Raw genomic sequence first — 21,774 nt, 5'->3', positions numbered from 1 at the left:
AGTTCATTCGATGCGTCTTGACGAGAGGAACACGATGCCGGTAAAAGTAAGCTCGTACAAGGCTTGGGTCAAAAGTTATTGCAGAAAACTGTTTTCGAAAAAATCGGCTATTTTTGCAGTTTTTGCCCCCTACAGGCAAAACCGTTGACGTTAGGTCAAATCTGAGAGAATTACTCAGAAAGGGCGTTAATAGGGCTATCGAATGCGCTTTTCCGCGGCGCTGTAGCTCTTTTGGTTCCCGAGTTATGCGTTGGCTTCTTGGAAATTGTCGACATTTGACCTGGAAATCGGCGAAATTTTGCCTTTAACCCGCGCGGGGCTGGGGTCTCCAGCCGAACGCGCGGGGCTGGGGGGGGGGGTAAATTTTACCCCCCCCCTGTTATCTCCCGAACTAATGGTCCGATTTGGAAAATTCAAACACCAATCGAAAGCTCTCATCACGAACTACTAAAAACATGTACTTAATTTTAAGTTTGAGGTCAAGGTCAAGGTCAGGTCAAGGGTACAAATTGCAAGTTTCTACAGTATCGGTCTTGCACCGTAGTTGCCGAAGAATGGAGTCATGGACTGAGACTGATCGCCCAAAACGTGTTTTTAGGCTACCAAGACAATATTCGTTGCATACTATATCATTCAAAGGTCAAGGTCAAGGTCAGGTCAGGTCAGGTCAGGTCACCAAAAAACAAAATATAGAAAAGGGCATGTGCGACACATGTTTTATGGGTCATTTTACTCATAGAATTCAATAGGCACACTCAATAAGTGATATGGACCACCTCTGGATGGATTTCAGGTCGAGGTCAGGTCAAGGTCAGGTCAAGTGAGGTCAAATTTTGAAGTTGGTTGTCAAGGCCTAAAAAGGTGTCTATCTGATGCAGTTTTTCACGGCGAATCGAATGGTGCTATTTTTGTTTCCGTACGAGGTCTAGAACTTCCAAAAAAGTCATTTTTCAAAAAAAATTGTGTGTCGTGACGTCATAAAATTTTGAATAACTCCCACATTTTTGAACCGATTCTTCTAAAATTTGGTATGTAGGTGCACATAGACCACTTCTCTGACATATATTCCGGTTTTTTCGATAGACTCAAAATTTTGGATTTTATAATGATTTTCCCAAAAAAGTCAGTTTTTTGAAAAAAATTAGGCCAAAATCCAAAATTTTCAAAAAATCGAGATAGCCATTTGATAGACAAAGTAAAATTACGTATAACCTTTTTTGTTACGTCTTGATTCCTTTAAAAATGAAGATGTTAGCGGCGTTTGAACTTTTGCCGTTTTTGAGGCGAAAATGGCGAACATGACGTCACTAAAACGTCAATTTCTAAAAAATTTTCCGACGGATTTCGCTCAAATTTTCAGGGAACGTGTCAAATTGATGTAAGAAAAGGTACTGAAAGTTTGGCGGCGCTGCGCGCCGCCGTTTTTGAGATATCGCAAAAATTCGCGAGGGGGGGTAAAATTTACCCCCCCCCAGCCCCGCGCGGGTTAATGACCTCTGGTGACCTGACCTTTGACCTGACCAAAAAATTGACCAAAGTGATGTCCTCATTATTTTTGACGCTCTTTCGAACGCCGCCTTCCGCGTATCGCTACGTGGCCCAGGAGCCGAGTTAGAAGGGGGGGTGTTCAAACACCCCCCCCCCAGCAGGGCGTGGAAATCCAGGACCCCCAGCGGGGCGTGGGTTAACCCTATTAGTGGCAGGCTCCTGGCTACCCCATATTAGTGGCAGGGGGGGGGGGGCTGTTTACGACCCCCCCTTGATATCTCGAGATCTAACCGGCCGATTTTCAAAATTCAAACGGCATTCGATTTGGCTCAACGAGATCTACATTTCTAAAAAAAAATAAAATTAAAAAATGTCAATAGGGGGGTAGAGGGGGGTAAAAACGGGCAAATTGCAGATACATTTTAGACTGTTTATCACGGCCAGGTTTCTGAACCAATCTTAACGCAACTTTTGCCGATCGATAGAGAATGAACCAGGAATTCACATGGATCCTAAAAATATGCATTTTCAAAAATCATAGGCGGATACAGATCATTGAGATTGGGGGTACACAAAAAGTATAGTAAATAAGGTTTTTGTTGGTCCTGTTTCTAAAAAGGGTGGCAATGGTCTTGTTATGTTACAATTTTCTTATGAGAGAACGACTAAAATTGTATTGGTCATTTATAGGCGGTGTCAGGGCACCTATGTTGGGAGGTAAAAAATAACCCCCCTTTTTGGACGCCTGGATCCGCCTATTATAGCAAAAACGTGTCAAAAGAGGATGCACAATAACTTTGTATATGTTATCACATGATACCTTTCATTCACTGTTCGTAAAACTGGTGCAGCATCGTGATCTTCGCCCAAATGACTCGCTTCACGAATAGGACCCCCAATTCCCAGTGCTCTGGAGCCGCCCCTGGTTAAGTTATGAACTTGAAATTTTCAGGGAATGTGCCCAATTTAGTTTTAGGAAAAGTCAGAAAATTTCAGCATCGTAGCTTCAGCGGTTTCGGAGATATTCCCGAAAAACCTGAGGGGTGGATAAAAACAACCCCCCTGCCACTAATAGGGTTAAAATTTCCATTTTCTAGCTACCATAGTTTGGCCGACAATAACGTCAGAGTGACGTCATGTCGGCCGATTTTGATGCAAAATATTGAATTACGGCAAACGCTCTCAAGAGCTTAGTTTTAACCCTCGCCCGCACATGAGGGGGGGGGGGGGTGGTTGCCACCCCCCAGGTAGTTTTTCTGCTCTGCACTCAACATTGTTAGAGCTAGGAAGCTGATTTTTCGTATAGCTGCTGCTCTATTCTTTTTTGATGTCCACTGAAAATTTCAAGTTTCTGTGACTTTTGGTTTCGGAGATATGACCTTGTTTTTCAGGCCATGTCATGACCCAAATGGCCCTCAACATCTTGCGTTTGCCATGGGCCTTGTGAGCTTTTGACACCCTGATTTCGGCCTTTTTTTGCCAGTCTTACCTCCCGCCTATCATGGAATTGTTGTTCGACGATGTACAGGGGTCAAGGTCAGGGTCAAGGTCAACCTAGGTCATCTAAGATAACTGCGTTTTAGGCAAGCTGAATTGACTTTTTGTGAAGTTTTTTGACTGCATTTTTGGTAAAAGCTTCTCAGATCATGATTTCATGTAATATGGACCCAAAAACAATCGGTGCACACATCAGTATACACACAGACACACACAGACATACAAACACATATAATTGATCTTGACCTAACTTGACCTGAAATGACCTCAGCAGCAAAAATCTGGTCGGGTAGTGTGACAAAGAGGTTCTAGCTGGATTGGCACCAGAAAACAGCATCGTCATCGGTATTTGATAAGCAGCGCACTTGATATCCAGCGGTGACCCAAAACAGCAACATTTTTTAGTTTGACCTGACCTGGAAGGTTAATGACTGACCTGAGAAGGTAAAACTGGGTATAATTGGATTCGTCTCTTCCCAAAGAATGTTTTTGGTCATTACCGCTAAGCTCTGTCTCCAACAGGAACGAAATGGCGCGGGGGGGGGGTGGCAACCCCCCCCCCATGTGCGTTCTAGGATGGGAAAATGGCATGTGCGGGCGAGGGTTAACCCTATTAGTGGCAGGCTCCTGGCTACCCCTATTAGTGGCAGGGGGGCTGTTTACGACCCCCCTTGATATCTCGAGATCTAACGGGCCGATTTTCAAAATTCAAACGGCATTCGATTTCGCTCAACATGATCTACATTTCTAAAAAAATTAAAAATTATAAAATGTCAATAGGGGGGTAGAGGGGGGTAAAAACGGGCAAATTGCAGATACATTTTAGACTGTTTATCACGGTCGGGTTTCTGAACCAATCTTAACGCAACTTTTGCCGATCGATAGAGAATGAACCAGGAATTCACATGGATCCTAAAAATATGCATTTTCAAAAATCATAGGCGGATACAGATCATTGAGATTGGGGGTACACAAAAAGTATAGTAAATAAGGTTTTTGTTGGTACTGTTTCTAAAAAGGGTGGCAATGGTCTTGTTATGTTACAATTTTCTTATGAGAGAACGACTAAAATTGTATTGGTCATGCATAGGCGGTGTCAGGGCACCTATGTTGGGAGGTAAAACATAACCCCCCTTTTTGGACGCCTGGATCCGCCTATTATAGCAAAAACGTGTCAAAAGAGGATGCACAACAACTTTGTATATGTTATCACATGATACCTTTCATTCACTGTTCGTAAAACTGGTGCATACAGTTATAATACATCAGCATCGTGATCTTCGCCCAAATGACTCGCTTCACGAATAGGACCTCCCAATTCCCAGTGCTATGAAGCCGCCCCTGGTAAAGTTATGAACTTGAAATTTTCAGGGAATGTGCCCAATTTAGTTTTAGGAATAGTCAGAAAATTTCAGCATCGTAGCTTCAGCGGTTTCGGAGATATTTTCGAAAAACCTGAGGGGTGGATAAAAACAACCCCCTGCCACTAATAGGGTTAAAGCTAGATCCTATTTATTTGCATCAGTGGACTACAAATACACGTAGCTATCAAACTGCTATCTCGAAATTTCGATATGTTGAAAATTTTGAAAACTTTGTTTTTACAATTACAAAAATATATTTTCTGATTTTTTTTTTCAAACATTTTTTGTTTTGTTTTTCGCAAAAACCGGTATATGTGATTGAACACACGCGGATAAACTTTTCTAGCAAGTTTTAACCTAATGTCTTCAAAAATAGCCAAGTTATTAGCATTTGTCAAAATTTCACCATTATATATTTTTCAAAACCATTTTTCAGTACGTTTTTGACATCGCACAGCAATATAAATGGCACCATTGTGCTCCTGAGCTCAAATTGCATCTGAAAGGCATCTTTTTTTGTTTTTTGTTTGAATTTTGACGATCAGCCCAGTAGTTTTGGAGATAGGAGGGGCGCTTTGGAGAGCCCCCCCCCCTCACTCGCGTTATGGAAAATACCCCAGTCATGCGCGGAATCAGGTGCCAGTCGCTACGTCTTTAGAGGACGGCGAGGGGAGGTGGTACTCCCCCCCTCTCGGCTGGGGCGCATATACAAAATCGATAAATCCGGTTAGGGTTAAGTGACCTGGTGGCCAGACCCTGAATTACCTTGATCTGTATTTTTTCAGTATGTGTGTAAAAGATGTAAATAAGGCATGCCAAACACAAAACACGCCTTTTTAGATGCCTGCTGAAGATGTTTGCCTCGTCGCGATGCTCTGAATGAACTGGATGTGGTGCCCAGTAGTTTCGGAGATAACCATGGGAGCTGAAAGACAGCTCTTGCCCCTCGTACGGTGGCCGTGGTACTGGTCCGCGAGTAGACCATGGTGCTATTGGTTATTGCATCTAGGCTATATACTTAAATGCCCATGAAAGGTCGTTAGAATATCAGCAGGGTATTTGCTACTTCGGCGCGTGTTTTTGTCTCCGTTTCTGATATCGTGAGATGGCCCTTAAACAAATATTTTCACAGTACATACACAGCGTTGTATATTTGCACAAATTCACGATGCAGTTACAATAATCCGGCGTCCCATCCGATACAGATAAGACGCGGCATTCACTCAGCAGTGACGTCATAGAGCTGACGTCGTATATCGTCACACACGGGGTGAGAATTGGCACAGGAGCTAGAGTTCGGTGGGCGCACTAGGGCACCCAGTAGTCGTCGCTGGTGCCGGCGTCCAAGGACCCGCTGCTGCCGCCGCTGTAGTCGTCTGTGTATCCGCCGCTCAGACTGTCGTCATAGGAGTCGCCGTAGCCGCCGTAGCTGCTGCCGACGCCGCGCAGCAGTCGCTGTGTCTGCACGTGGCCTGCCTGCTGGAACTCCTCCTCAGGCTGGGGAGCGCTCTCCACCTCCTCCACCTGGGAGGACAGGTCACCGGGACCGTCCTCCAGGCCTGCGCCGCCGCCCGCCGCGCTCCGGAAGCCGTCGTCCATTCCGGAGTCGGAGGCATCGTGACTGTCGAACTGAGAGCCGCCGTACGCGCCATCGAACCCGTCATCACCGCCGTCAATCCGGTCACTGCTGCCGTCATAGAAGCCATCGTCCCCACCGTCGTCCAGACCATTGCTGCCATTATAATAGTCATCGCTGCCATTATCATCCTGAGTATCTTGTCCTTTATAGTAATCATCGTTGCCATTATCATCTTGGCTATCATATCCCTTGTAGTAGTCATCGCTGCCACTGTCGTCCTGGCTATCGTATCCCTTGTAGTAGTCATCGCTGCCACTGTCATCCTGGCTATCGTATCCCTTGTCGTAGTCATCGTTTCCATTGTCATCCTGACTATCGTATCCCTTGTAGTAGTCATCGTTGCCGTTGTCATCTTGGCTATCGTATCCCTTGTAGTAGTCATCGTTTCCATTATCATCCTGGCTTTCGTATCCCTTGTAGTAGTCATCGTTCCCGTTGTCATCTTGACTATCGTATCCCTTGTAGTAGTCATCGTTTCCATTATCATCCTGGCTATCGTATCCCTTGTAGTAGTCATCGTTGCCGTTGTCATCTTGGCTATCGTATCCCTTGTAGTAGTCATCGTTTCCATTATCATCCTGGCTATCGTATCCCTTGTAGTAGTCATCATTCCCGTTGTCATCTTGACTCTCGTATCCCTTGTAGTAGTCATCGTTGCCATTGTCATCCTGACTATCGTATCCCTTGTCGTAGTCATCGCTGCCATTGTCATCCTGGCTATCATATCCATTGTAGTAGTCGTCGTTGCCATTGTCGTCCTGGCTATCGTATCCCGTGTAGTAGTCATCGTTGCCGTTGTCATCTTGGCTATCGTATCCCTTGTAGTAGTCATCGTTTCCATTATCATCCTGGCTATCGTATCCCTTGTAGTAGTCATCGTTGCCATTGTCATCCTGACTATCGTATCCCTTGTCGTAGTCATCGCTGCCATTGTCATTCTGGCTATCATATCCCTTGTAGTAGTCATCGTTGCCATTGTCGTCCTGGCTATCGTATCCCTTGTAATAGTCATCGTTGCTGTTGTCATCTTGGCTATCGTATCCCTTGTAGTAGTCATCGTTACCATTGTCATCCTGACTATCATATCCCTTGTAGTAGTCATCGTTTTCATTGTCGTCCTGGCTATCATATCCCTTGTAGTAGTCATCGTTGCCATTGTCGTCCTGGCTATCGTATCCCTTGTAGTAGTCATCGTTGCCGCTGTCATCCTGGCTATCGTATCCCTTGTAGTAGTCGTCGTTCCCGTTGTCATCTTGGCTATCGTATCCCTTGTCGTAGTCATCGTTGCCGTTATCATCTTGGCTATCGTATCCCTTGTAGTAGTCATCGTTTCCATTATCATCCTCACTATCGTATCCCTTGTAGTAGTCATCGTTGCCGTTGTCATCTTGGGTATCGTATCCCTTGTCGTAGTCATCGTTGCCGTTGTCATCTTGGCTATCGTATCCCTTGTAGTAGTCATCGTTGCCGTTGTCATCTTGGCTATCGTATCCCTTGTAGTAGTCATCGTTTCCATTATCATCCTGACTATCGTATCCCTTGTAGTAGTCATCGTTGCCGTTGTCATCTTGGGTATCGTATCCCTTGTCGTAGTCATCGTTGCCGTTGTCATCTTGGCTGTCGTATCCCTTGTAGTAGTCATCGTTACCGTTGTCATCTTGACTATCGTATCCCTTGTAGTAGTCATCGTTGCCGTTGTCATCTTGGCTATCGTATCCCTTGTAGTAGTCATCGTTTCCATTATCATCCTGACTATCGTATCCCTTGTAGTAGTCATCGTTGCCGTTGTCATCTTGGGTATCGTATCCCTTGTCGTAGTCATCGTTGCCGTTGTCATCTTGGCTATCGTATCCCTTGTAGTAGTCATCGTTACCGTTGTCATCTTGGCTAGCGTATCCCTTGTCGTAGTCATCGTTGCCGTTGTCATCTTGGCTATCGTATCCCTTGTAGTAGTCATCGTTTCCATTATCATCCTGACTATCGTATCCCTTGTAGTAGTCATCGTTGCCGTTGTCATCTTGGCTATCGTATCCCTTGTAGTAGTCATCGTTGCCAGTGTCATCCTGGCTATCATATCCCTTGTAGTAGTCATCGTTGCCAGTGTCGTCCTGGCTATCGTATCCCTTGTAGTAGTCATCGTTACCGTTGTCATCTTGACTATCGTATCCCTTGTCGTAGTCATCGTTGCCGTTATCATCTTGGCTATCGTATCCCTTGTAGTAGTCATCGTTTCCATTATCATCCTGACTATCGTATCCCTTGTAGTAGTCATCGTTACCGTTGTCATCTTGGCTATCGTATCCCTTGTCGTAGTCATCGTTGCCGTTATCATCTTGGCTATCGTATCCCTTGTAGTAGTCATCGTTTCCATTATCATCCTGACTATCATATCCCTTGTAGTAGTCATCGTTGCCGTTGTCATCCTGACTATCGTATCCCTTGTAATAATCATCATTGCCATTGTCGTCCTGGCTATCGTATCCCTTGTCGTAGTCGTCGTTGCCATTGTCATCCTGGCTATCATATCCCTTGTAGTAGTCATCATTGCCATTGTCGTCCTGGTTATCGTATCCCTTGTAGTAGTCATCGTTGCCGTTGACATCTTGGCTATCGTATCCCTTATAGTAGTCATCATTGCCATTGTCATCCTGACTATCGTATTCCTTGTCGTAGTCATCGTTGCCACTGTTATCCTGGCTATCATATCCCTTGTAATAGTCATCGTTGCCATTGTCATCCTGGCTATCGTATCCCTTGTAGTTGTCATCGTTGCCAGTGTCATCTTGGCTATCGTATCCCTTGTAGTAGTCATTGTTTCCATTATCATCTTGACTATCGTATCCCTTGTAGTAATTATCACTGCCATTGTCGTCTTGATTCTTGTAGTAGTCATCGTTGCCATTGTCATCCTGGCTATCGTATCCCTTGTCGTAGTCATCGTTGCCAGTGTCATCTTTGCTGTCGTATCCCTTGTAGTAGTCATCGTTGCCATTATCATCTTGACTATCGTATCCCTTGTCATAGTCATTGTTGCCATTATCATCCTGGCTGTCGTATCCCTTGTTGTAATCATCGTTGCTGTAGTCATCCTGGCTATCGGATCCCTTGTAGTAGTCGTCGTTTCCATAGTCATCCTGACTATCGGATCCCTTAGAGTAGTCATCATTTCCATAATCGTCCTGGCTATCATATCCCTTGTAATAGTCGTCGCTGCTGCTGTCGTCCTGTCCGTCGTAGCTGCTGCTACTATAGTCATCCTGTCCATCGTAGCCACCATTCTGGTCGCTGTCGTTGTCAGTCACGTCGTCCGTGCCGCTTGTGCTGTACTGCGAGTATTTGTAATCGTCGTCGTAGGATGTCTTCTGACTCCAGTCGCCGCCATCGTCGAACGAGCCGTAGTCGGCTCCGCTGACGTCCTGGGAGCTCGAGTAGCCGTCGTCGGACGAGGTGCCCAGGTCGTCGCTCAGTGAGTTGGCCGAGCTGTCCCAGTCGGACGAGGACGAGTCGTCCACCTTTCCCGGCGCCGAGTCGGCATCGTCCCAGCTGGATCCGGCCAGAGAGTCATCGCTGCTGTCCAGTGCCTGACTGGCGTACCCGCGGAAGGCGGTCCGCGCCTGCGCGGAGGCCGCCAGCAGCAGCAGCAGGGCAGCGAGCTGCGGACGGAGGGGTCAGCGGTCAGATGTCAGAGGTCAGAGGTCAGAGTTCAGAGGTCAGAGGTCAGAGGTCAGAGGTCAGAGGTCAGTGGTCAGAGGTCAGAGGTCAGCACAGTAGGGCAGCGAGCTGTGGACGGAGGAGGCAAAGGCTAGAACTCGACATGGTCAGCGCAGCAGGGTTGATCAAGCTGCGGAGATAGGAATGACTAAGGTCAGAGCTGGAGGTCACGAATAAGTGTACTGACCGGTCAACGCAGAAGACAGCGAGCTAAGGACACGAATATGAGGTAGGCTAGAACAATAAAAAAACAGACACCACAAGGAGCAGCAGCAGAAAGTCAACAGTGGTCAACGGTGCGGTGACATACAAGTGCATGTATGGCCTGATAAAAACGCAAGAAATTACCCAACGTTTCGCATCTATTGCTTAGTCATGGGTGTTAGAGTACGATTGTATTCCAATAATCGTACTCTAACAGCCATGACAAAGCAATAAATGCGAAACGTTGGGTAATTTCTTGCGATTTTATCCGTTTTAAAATGAAATCAAAAGTTTAGGCCATACACGCACTTATATGTCACATCTGTCATTTGATAATCCTCAAGTAGTCAGCGGGTTACCAATGCACACACTCTCTTGGGGCTCCTCTGCTAGGGAGTAGTGCGCTCAGCCTTTTCCTCCGCTCCGAAGAAAAATATAAAAGTTTTTTTGTGATGCTTGGCTACCGTCAATAAAGCGTCTTAGTCGCTACCTTTTCTAGTCATGAAACCCCATTTGGCTCCTGTATTTTGCTGAAATGCAGTTATCTCACGTTTTGAAAAGTTGTTTTGATTTTATTATCTTTGAATTAAACTTATATCCATTCGTTGTTTCTATCCAGCCTGCCATTTAGTACTTCAAGACGAACGACGTTAAGCTTTCTAAGCTACATATCCTTTTAGAATTGAAATAATTTCTACACGTTATTTGATAGATAGAAAACTGATCAGTGATCATTTTTAAAGGTAATGCTCATCCCTTCCCTTCCTTAATTTAAAGCATCTCTTCCCCATAAGGATGCTAAGAGTGATTCCGGCTCCATGAAATGCCGCCTTAGGGAAACAACTGGATAACTCACTAGGAATGTACAACTAGGAACATTAAGCCATTTTAGCGCAAACAAAACTGCATGGACAGTAAACGGAAAACAAATTGTCTTTCATGAAGTGTTGAACAGGTAGGTAAATGCCTAGTACACAACGTGTAAAAATGAACCTTTTTCGAAAAGACTGAAAATTTCAAAAGTAAGTTTTTGTTGTGTTCAGGACTTCTTTGCAATTTGAATAACATGAAGTGTTGATATCATTTAAATTTAAAAAATATTCATAGCCAATGCTTCAGCCAATTTGCATATCTTGAAATAAAATAAGACTACGGGAGAGGCACTGAAGCCTTATACTTCTTTGATAAAGCAAGCACTGTGCATTGTAGGTACTAGTTTATAAGCTTTGCTATATCTGAAGCATGTGTAAATCAATTGCAGCAGTTTACAGAACGTGCCAGATAAATGGCTGTCCTACCGGGAAGTGGCCATCACCAGGTCTCCACCAGCGTCACCACTAAGCCGTTAGAGTCACCGTCTTCAGATATCTGCCACCACATCTCAACAGCGCCGCACACCCAAGCCTGGCACCCTGGCTACCAGCGCCGTACACCCAAGCCTGGCACCCTGGCTACCACACCCAGGCCTGGTATCCTCTTCACCAGCACCCGCTCTGTCGCAGCGTCTCGCGCCTGCGGTCCCACCACCACCGTCCAGCAGTCTCTCTCCGCTCCCAGCCGGCTGCCGTGAGCTGTCCGCGGTGCCCCACCACGGCTCCGCGCTCCCGGCGGCTGGTGCCTGCAGCTGCCGACACTGTCCTGCGGGACAGACACTCACCGTTCTCATGGCTGCCCGCGGTCAGTGACTGATGACGCCGCCACTCTGCGCCGCCTTATATTGTTTCCTGGTCCGAGACCAGCCCGGCGACCGGACCTGCGGACCATTCTGACCACCGGCCGCGGTAAAAATGCGGCAGCTCGGAGTCGGGACGCCGCTCGGCTCCGAACATCGGCGGAGTTTCCTCCGAGCATGGCCACTTTCCGCAGCTCCTGCTCTCCTCCTGTTGCCAGCGAGCCCCGCCGGTCGGCCTGCCCCTCTGTCTGTCTGTCTGTCTGTCTGTCTGTCTGTCTGTCTGTCTGTCTGTCTGTCTGTCTGTCTGTCTGTCTGTGTTTTCCTGAACTGCTGGGCGGCTGACCGGGAGGCGCGCTCTGACCTTGTGATGACCACTTTGACACAGCGGTAGATATCACAGGTAAACCGTACACAGCAAATAGGATACTGGTGCACTTTTGTGTAGTCTAGGGCATTGTTAAATTGGCGAGGCAGCTTTCTCTTCGTGCTCGGAGCACAATACTCCACAATTGACGTGATAAGGTGTATCGTACCTGGCACACTCAATGGATTATCGGCACGGTGAATGGAACAAAAGACAGCTAAAGAGCACAAGGTCAGCGAAAGCATTACTTTCAGCATGAATATGTAGATAAATAGGCTGCATTTTCCAGAAAATAGATTCTCCTGTTGCATGAATCCTTTGATATATCTTGTTGACTTCCCAAAACTATGTATTTTGAACATTATTTCATGTGATAACTATGTACGAACTACGAAGGGCCTCATTTGTTGTCGCCTTTTCCGCAATGATATTTATGTAAATTATGCTTCGTCGGGTACAAATGAAACGGTTGCGCTGTGAAAACCAATTCAGAATCACCTAACCTAAAACTATCCAGAATTCCATCAACCAAAACAAAAAAGTATCAGCAGTCGATGAAAATACACTAGCTCGTGCTTATTCAGCCCCGTAGAACACTTGCAGTGCTGATATGTTATTGTCCAGCATTAGCATTGGTGTTATCATGATCATTATTAACCCGCGCCCCGTTGAGGTCTGGCAGGTTCCACGTCCTGTGGGGGGGGGGGGGCAAAGGGCCTCCCGTCGTATCTCCGGAACCAATAGCCGGATCGGAAAAATTCAAACGGCATTCAAAAGAGCTCATCGAGATGAACAAGAAAGGATATCGATGACCTTGATATTTGACCTGTGACGCCACCCTCAAACAAGGTCAAATCAGTTTAATTTAATGGCGAGAAGTCTGTCATAAAAATGAAATCAAATTTTCAAAATGAGTCTGAATATGATGCCTATGATAGATCTGGCATGTGGATAGGAACCTGAGTGGATGATGACCTGTGACGTCACAACAGAGGTCAGTCTCAACCACTCAGAAAACACTTTCGTGAATCGTAATGAAAGGTATGTTAAATTTTGAATATTCGAGTATTTATGAAGACATGTCATATATATCCCGCGCCCCGTAGGGGGGCCGAAACGGCCCCCCTGTCCTTTTCGGTCGATATCTCCTAAACGGCTGAAGATATCGCCATCAAACTTTCAGGACCCCTCCGGGCATCAATTTTACACATTGTGACCAAAAAATTTTCCAGAGGCTATGATAGGTTGGCCACAAATGACGTCAGAGTGACGTCATGTTCTGTCATTTTCGACCGAAAAAAGACCTTCGCAAGAAGACCTGTCAGGACTACAGCTTTGAAGATACAGAAAAATGATCAAAACATAAAAGGTGTAGAATTGACAGGGCTAGAAAACTGCTATCTCGAATTTTTGAAATTTTTGAGTTTTGACCCCCAAAAATAAAAAAAGCATTTTTTTGGATATATTCGCCAAAAAATCCAAAAAGTTTTTTGAGTTTCGAAAAAAACCGGAATATTTGTGATAGTGCCTACCGTCTTCTATCTACATACCAAGTTTCAGATCGATACCTCGTTTTTTGGCCAAGTTATAGCGAAAAAACTGTTCAAAAATGATGACGTCAAATTTTCAAACTCAATTGTTGGCAATTCTAGAACTCGTAGAGCAAAACGAAGACCACCATTAGACTCCCCGTGACGAGCTGCATGGAATCGATACCCATTTTATGCAAAAATATCAATTTTGAAATTTGAACTAATTTGACCTGACCTTGACCTGACCTTCACAAAAACGTGACCTAGGCTGGCCCCAAAGGCTGCCTAACCCACATAATCGCATTTGTCATGTAAAATGGACCATAAAACATGTATCACACGACACATTCATATTGTGACCCCCGGTGAACTGACCTCGCTGTGACCTGACCTGGTATCAGTGATCTCAGATAGCAAAGTATGTGTTTGACGAACAATGTACCATCGATGGTTTTCAATAAATTACCAATCTACTCGCTTTCACAGCACATTTCTTGAATTGCCTGTGAACGGTGAAAATCTGACCTTTGACCTGACCTGTGACGTCATCGGTTTGACCTAGGTCAATGAAATTTGGTCACAAGGTAGTTCCCGGGTGGGGCTATCGAACGCCGTTTGAATTTTGAAAATCGGCCGGTAACTTTCCGAGATCTTAGGGGGGGGGGGCGAAACGCCCCCCCCCCCCCTACGGGTGGTAGGGTCCGCCGGTAGCCCTACGGGGCGCGGGATATGTAACCACAGAAAACTCCTTATACATTTGTCTTGAACCTATGACGTCACAGGAAGGTCAAATACTTTTTCATTCAGCAAAGGATCACGTGAAGGAAGTGTGACTTCTGCAATTGGCGCCGTGCACCAGCTGACTAGCCCGACCACCTTTGTTTGTACATTGCTTTATGTATGGCATTCCTGGCAAAACGCTCTGCGTTCGGAGCTCGTTTGTTTAGCTCGGTCTGCTACCGACGGGCTACTTTTGGCAGTAATTTGCTCGTGTGTTATTCCATATCGCTAAGGGTCGACTTAGGACCTGTGTCCTAAGTAACAATTATCAGGCTGAACGGCGGACAGTGTCTGTTTGCACCGTGTGTTCGACACTGAGCAGCTATAAGTGCTGAAATGAACCACGCTAACATGTTGGCTCGTCTATTATCCACGGAGAATCATACCCATACTTGATGCAAACAATATTCAGTAACACATGTGCTGACCGCGGTTGTATGTTACAATGAAGGCTTTGGCTTTAGGCTTTAGAAGTCATTGACTTTGACCAATAAGAGAGTTTCGATTCGTCACGCCTGTCCGTCGTGACAGGGTAACTTCAAACATTAAATACTGGCACGACATTTTTCTGTCGTGGATATGAAGGACTAACCCGTTGGCAAATTAACCCTCGCTGGCACAGGCTATTTTGCGTCCTTCGACGGCACAAGGGTACGACCGGGTACGAGTTGGTATGTACGACCCCCCCCCCTCGCGTTTGGCCCCTGATTGAGCTAGAGCTTCGCGTAAAAAACGAGCGTGTTGCCCGTCACGAGAGGAAGCCGATGCTATCCAATTTTAAGGTCGTAGGTCATCGGGTGACCTTCCAGGTTGGTCAATGACCCGAAAATCGGGAAAATCGGGACCTGTTAGAAAATCGTAAAGTTTGGCTGCTATGGGGTTTTCCGGGGTGCTGATCACGAATATCGTGTTAGTTTTGATCAGAGATTTTCGGCATTTAGACCAGGTCTGGTCAGGTCAGGTCAGGTCAACCGGTAGTGGTCGTGACGAGTATTCGTAATACGTTTCAACAGCCTCTGACAGCTTCATAACATGTTACGAAGGCACCAAAACTACTTCGTAAATGTTTAAATGGTTGCTAAATTCGAAATTAGCTCCAAAAACTAGCCTAAAACATGTAAAACTCGAAAAAGTGAACCAAGGTCACCAAAGGTCAATGACCTGACCTGACCTTCAGGTGACCTTGACATCCACCCTAATGCATGGGAGCAACATCAAATCACATGTTTGAACGTTTGAAACCACGAAAAGCTTGCAAACGCGCGGCTAATGCGAGCCGACATACGCCGAATCGCGATTCCGGCCAAACATGGTCTCGGAAAGTAGGTCACAGGTGAAAGGTCATTTTGGTCAGGGTCATGAAATTTTCAGGGTACGTGTAAAATTGATCATTGCGAGAGTAGGTACTGAAAATTCCGTCGCGATCGGCCACTTTTTACGCGAGTTATTTGCGAAAAACCTTAGGGGGGTTGCCCCCTGTGCCGGCGAGGGTTTATAGCATGGATGAGACAATAATGGATGAATGTGTTATCTTATCATGGATGTGTTATCTCATCCATGTTTGTAGTCCTCATTAGCATCTGGTTGCGCCTCGAATAGCATTTATTCCTTGACGAGCACGCAAATTGGCAACAGATGGCGCTACGTGCATTTATGATATCGGGAATGGAATAAGTATGTAGAATCGACACATTTATAGAAACCAAAATTTTTATACAAGTATAACGGAAGATAATCTTGGTAGGTAAATACTGACCAGGCTCATCCTCGAATGCCGTCAGAGGTAAAACTGCTAACCGGACATGAGTCATCAAAGCTAATGACAAGCACCGAAAGAGCCTAAACCACGCCGGATGTTGTTTTCCGTTTTCTGTACATAGGTACAGGTCCCAGTCAAGAGTATGGAGCAGGTGCGACTTTTGTCACCTTTTCGCCCCTAATTGAGCTGGAGCTTCGACCCAAATAACAAGCGTGTCTAAGGGACCAGGGAGCACATACATACAGTTCACAATGGGGATCTCAGGCCGCACGTTGACCTCCGAGATCGTCATAGATCCAAAAAGAATGTTCCTTTTTGCCGGGAACTATTCAACAGTTGTGGCGCGGCTCCGGTTTTGGTATCAACGTTTTCGTCACGCTTATCTACGCTGTATGACCAACGCTGCATGAGTACGCTGTATTAGGGTAAGGGTCAACTTGGGTAGGTACTGCACGGAGGTCAAAGCTAGGTCAAAGCTGATCAGAATTCAGAGACTAGGTTTATAAACAGAAATCGCCGGGTGTGAGTTTTTGCCTAAGAGCACCCCGAACCTCGCCAGTCACGCAGAAGAAACAGTCGCAGATGGAAAATACGATACCTATAGCCCGCGCCCCGTAGGGGGGGGGGGCCGAAACGGCCCCCCCTGTCCTTTTCGGTCGATATCCCCTAAACGGCTGGAGATATCGCCACCAAACTTTCAGGACCCCTCCGGGCATCAATTTTACACATTGTGACCAAAAATTTTTCCAGAGGCTATGATAGGTTGGCCACAAATGACGTCAGAGTGACGTCATGTTCTGTCATTTTCGACCGAAAAAAGACCTTCGCGAGAAGACCTGTCAGGACTACAGCTTTGAAGATACAGAAAAATGATCAGACATAAAAGGTGTAGAATTGACAGGGCTACAAAACTGCCATCTCGAATTTTTGAAATTTCTGAGTTTTGACCCCCAAAAATCAAAAAAGCATTTTTTTGGATATATTCGCCATAAAATCCAATAAGTTTTTTGAGTTTCGAAAAAACCGGAATATATGTGATAGTGCCTACCGTCTTCTATCCACATACCAAATTTCAGATCGATACCTCGTTTTTTGGCCAAGTTATAGCGAAAAAACTGTTCAAAAATGATGACGTCAAATTTTCAAACTCAATTTTTGGCAATTCTAGAACTCGTAGAGCAAAACGAAGACCACCATTAGACTCCCCGTGACGAGCTGCATCGAATCGATACCCATTTTATGCAAAAATATCAACTTTGAAATTTGACCTAATTTGACCTGACCTTGACCTGACCTTCACCAAAACATGACCTAGGCTGGCCCCAAAGGCTGCCTAACCCACATAATCGCATTTGTCATGTAAAATGGACCATAAAACATGTATCACACGACACATTCATATTGTGACCCCCGGTGACCTGACCTCGCTGTGACCTGACCTGGTATCAGTGACCTCAGATAGCAAAGTATGTGTTTGACGAACAATGTACCATCGATGGTTTTCAATAAATTACCAATTTACTCGCTTTCACAGCACATTTCTTGAATCGCCTGTGAACGGTGAAAATCTGACCTTTGACCTGACCTGTGACGTCATCGGTTTGACCTAGGTCAATGAAATTTGGTCACAAGGTAGTTCCCGGGTGGGGCTATCGAACGCCGTTTGAATTTTGAAAATCGGCCGGTAACTTTCCGAGATCTTAGGGGGGGGGCCGAAACGGCCCCCCCCCCCCTACGGGTGGTAGGGTCCGCCGGTAGCCCTACGGGGCGCGGGATAGGAGTGTAATCCAGCAAAACTGATATGGTCTTACCTCACACCATCAGTATTTCGGGCGTGCTTGGTTTCATTTGTGGAAGACTGATGGGTTTCAATTGTGGGACCTGAAGAAATGAAAATCTTAGTAGTCGGCTATTTTTTTGTTGTTGTTGATAAAACTGGATGCAGGCCACGAACTCGGCCTCCACGAAGCTGGTCGACTCTGTTGGAATGATGAACTCACATCACCAATTCTCAATCCACGTATGTACCAGCTGTATAAACAATATATTCGACGACCCGGCCCTGCAGCATCCCGCTGTTCTTGAGATGAAAAGGGCAGCGGTGTGGTCTTTGATGTCGTATTTTGATGTTTCCACTTCCCAACACTGTCAAAAGCATTGGGCTTGTTAGTACCCGCATTAGATCGTGAAAAGTGATGTATTTCACCTGCAACACAACACGGCAGTTGGATTGCGGATGTAGGCTTCGTGAAAACGATCAGGTACACCATAATGATTGAAAAACAAGCAAAAATTTCCCTACACAGCATGAAGTGAACAAGTCTGAGGAAACAGACCTTCCAGGTGATTGGAAGGACAAGGTTCCCAACACACTCTGAAGTGCTGCTTGTTTGGAACATTACTAGACATTTCCATTTTAGTACCTTAGTAGGAGTTCGTTCTTTTTCTGTTTGAGGCAGCGTTCAGCGACCAGCACCACGAACGCCACGGCCACGCCCATCGGCACCAGGCAGAACACCTGTTTGAGGTCGCGCAGGCCCATGGCCCTGCCGTCGGCCCGCTCGGCGTGGCCGGTGGCCGGGCACATGAAATCCTCCAGCTTTCCGGCGCCCTGCGAGTGGATGAGCCGCTGCAGCGCCCCGGAGGCCCGCAGCCGCAGCAGCATGCGGTCAAACAGGTCCGCGTGCGGAAAGTCCCGCCGGAACGCCAGGCCGCGGTAGGCCCTGGCCGTGACCCCCGGGTGGACGCAGAACGGGCAGCGGGCGCCGCCGTCCCGGCAGCCCAGCTGCTTGACCATGGTGCTGACGGGCTGGACTCGGAGAACACGCGCGCCGCCTCTGTGAGGGTGCTGGCCAGGCTGACCGGCTCCACTCCGTCCAGCGGCGAGAGCACGGCAATGGCCGGGTTCAGCGTGCCGTAGCGCCAGTCGCCGGCCGCCCGGAACTCGGCCGCGCTCGAGAACGGCAGCTGCGTCACGTCCACGGCCAGGAACGACAGCAGCACGGCCGAGTACGTCGTGTAGAGCACGAACGCCGCCGCCAGCCCGCTGAAGAGCACCAGGCGCGCCGGCGCGCCGCGCGGCGCCAGCTCGACGCCCTGCTGGCAGCTCATCCCGACCACTGCGAACAGGGCGTCTGTGGCGCGCCGGCGGCCGGCCGGCTGGGCCAGCAGCAGCGCGGCGACCAGCGCGGCCAGCAGCGCCAGCACGGCCGTCCAGGCGGCGCCGGTGAACGGCCGCAACACGGTGCCGCGGCCGGCGCGGCGCGCGCCTGGCCGCCGCAGCGCCAGCCCGATGTGGGTCTGCTCCGCCGGCTGGCCGAGCCGCAGCTGCCGCTGGCGGCGCGGCGTGCCCACCAGCAGAGCGCCGGCCACGTCCGTCTGGCCGCGCGCCACGCTCCGCACCACGGCCGCCCAGGGCACCTCGCCGGCGGCCACCTGCAGCTGGTACGAGAAGCCCAGCGAGCGCTGCAGCGCCAGCAGCAGCTCGCCGGTCACGCCGCCCGTGATGGTGCCGTTCGAGTAGGCCACCTGGGCGCCGGGCGGCGGCGCGGCCAGCACCGCCACCCGGAGCGTCACCCCCGTCAGCGCGCCGCGACTCCATACACTGAACTCGTCGTAGGGCCGCCGGCGGGGGCCTGCCTACGGGCAGCTCCTCTGCGGGCCGGTTCCACATCTTGGCGTCGAAGAAGTGCACGCTGCCGGCCGGGTCACTCAGGGTAGCGGTGTGCAGGCCGGCGAACCGGCGCCGGAGGAAGTACCCGCCGTCTGAACAGCCCAGGCAGAGCACGAGCACCCGGTTCCGGCGGCGCCGCCAGCCGTCCGTCAGTCGCAGCTCGGCGGAGCGTGTGACCACCAGGGTGTCGGCGCCGCTGGGGGAGACCGTCCCGGCGGCAGGGGAGGCCGACAGGGGCAGGGCAGCTCCGCGGCTGAATAGCGCCCGCCGGGACAGAGAGGCCAGCAGCGCCCGGGTCTCGGAACCTGCGGAAAAACAGACCAGCGGAGATACGAGCCCGGTTTGTGGATAGCGCACGACAAATCTGATAATACGAGTACACTCGAACAATGCCAAATATTCTGAACTGATCCAATCCCTCCTCTCATGCTATTTTTTCTACTCTAACCTCTCGCCTCTTCCTTTCAACTCTTGTCATTCCACCCATCCCTTCAGCTCTCTCAACTATCTGCACTTTTCTCTTCTACCCTTCCTCCTCCTCTCACCTGTGAGGTTGCCGTCTACTGCGACCTCAACAGCGCTCCAGCCCTGATGTCGCAGAAACGCAGCCACACAGTCAAACACCGCGCCAGCTGACTGACCTCTGGCCAGCTGACCGGTCAAGGTCAGCGCCAGGGCGGCGGCCAGCCACCGGGTCGCCATGGCCCCGCGCGCGGCCACTGCCGTCCCGCGCGGCGCCCGCGGGTATATGTACCCGTCTGACCCATCGGTCATTGGCACTCCGCAGTCATTCCTTATTGGTTTTATTTGAGCCGGTGCTGGGTATCATTGCGGGCATTCATTGATGGGAAGTGCATGTATGCAGTCCTGGTAATGCTAGGTTAACTCTTTAGTGCTACTATAACCCTCGCCCCGTTGGGGGGGGGCCATTTTGGCCCCCCCCCCTGTGGTTTTTCCTGAATAGCAAGAAAACGGCGGCGCGCAGCGCCGCCAAATTTTCAGTACCTTCCCGGGCATCAATTTGACACCTTCACACCAAATTTCAAGTCTTAGGTCACCTTAGGTCAGGAGCTATTGAGGTCAAACTGAGGTCATGTTCGAGCAAAAATGAGCAAAAAACATGCAATCTTGAAACGCTCACCAAATCTACAGTTATCAAGCAATTTCAAAGTTCTTTATATGGTCTAGTAGACAAAAGGCGGCGCTACAAAACTGCTATCTCGGATTTTCAAAATTTTTGGTTTTTGACCCCAAAAAAATCAAAAAATTGATTTTTTTAGAAAAACTTTGAAAAAATCCAAAATTTTCCGAATTTCGAAAAAACCGGAATATATGTGATAGTCCCAGCGCTCTTCTATATACATACCAAATTTCAGATCGATATCTCGTTTTTTGGCCAAGTTATAGCGAAAAAACTGTTCAAAAATGATGACGTCAAATTTTTGAACTCAATTTTTAGCAATTCTAGACCTCGTACGGCAAAACAAAGACCACCATTGAACTCCCCGTGACGAGCTGCATCGATTCGATACCCATTTTATGCAAAAATATTAACTTTGAAATTTGACCTTATTTGACCTGACCTTGACCTGACCTTGACCTGACCTTGACCAAAACGTGATCTAAGCTGGCCCCAAAGGCTGCCTGACCCATATAATCGCATTTGTCATGTAAAATGGACCATAAAACATGTATCACACGACACTTTCATATTGTGACCCCCCGTGACCTGACCTCTGTGACCTGACCTGGTATCAGTGACCTCAAATAGCAAAATATGTGTTTGAAGAACATTTCCCCATCGATGATTTTCAATGAAATGCATTTTACTCGATTTTACAACGCATTTCTTGAAGTGCCTGTAAACGGTGAAAATTGGACCTTTGACCTGACCTGTGACGTCATCGGTTTGACCTAGGTCAATAAAATTGGGTCACAAGGTAGTTCCCCGTTGGGGCTATCCAACGCCGTTTACCGCTTGTCGCTTTGTTGCGTGGTTCTCGAGATCTTAGGGGGGGGGGGGCAAAATGGCCCCCCCCAACCGGGCGCGTTGCTCGGCAGAGCCCAACGGGGCGCGGGATAATTGGATGT

At 47.9% G+C, this 21,774-nt stretch overlaps 1 protein-coding gene across 1 annotated transcript; it reads right to left on the bottom strand.

The window, feature by feature from the left end:
* Window positions 1-5,497: 5,497 nt before the first annotated feature.
* Window positions 5,498-11,575, bottom strand: LOC122391448 (dentin sialophosphoprotein-like). The gene is made up of 2 exons (XM_043385361.1): window positions 11,561-11,575; window positions 5,498-9,641 (listed from the first exon to the last, which is right to left on the bottom strand). The coding sequence occupies exons 1-2, from the start codon at window positions 11,567-11,569 to the stop codon at window positions 5,658-5,660; spliced, it is 3,993 nt and encodes a 1,330-aa protein (XP_043241296.1). The 5' UTR covers window positions 11,570-11,575; the 3' UTR covers window positions 5,498-5,657.
* Between the last annotated feature and the right edge of the window lie 10,199 nt (window positions 11,576-21,774).

Source organism: Amphibalanus amphitrite, unplaced genomic scaffold, assembly GCF_019059575.1.
Source record: "Amphibalanus amphitrite isolate SeventyFive unplaced genomic scaffold, NRLGWU_Aamphi_draft 000438F_arrow, whole genome shotgun sequence".
Taxonomy (NCBI): domain Eukaryota; kingdom Metazoa; phylum Arthropoda; class Thecostraca; order Balanomorpha; family Balanidae; genus Amphibalanus; species Amphibalanus amphitrite.
This window is presented reverse-complemented; position numbering and strand designations above follow the sequence as displayed.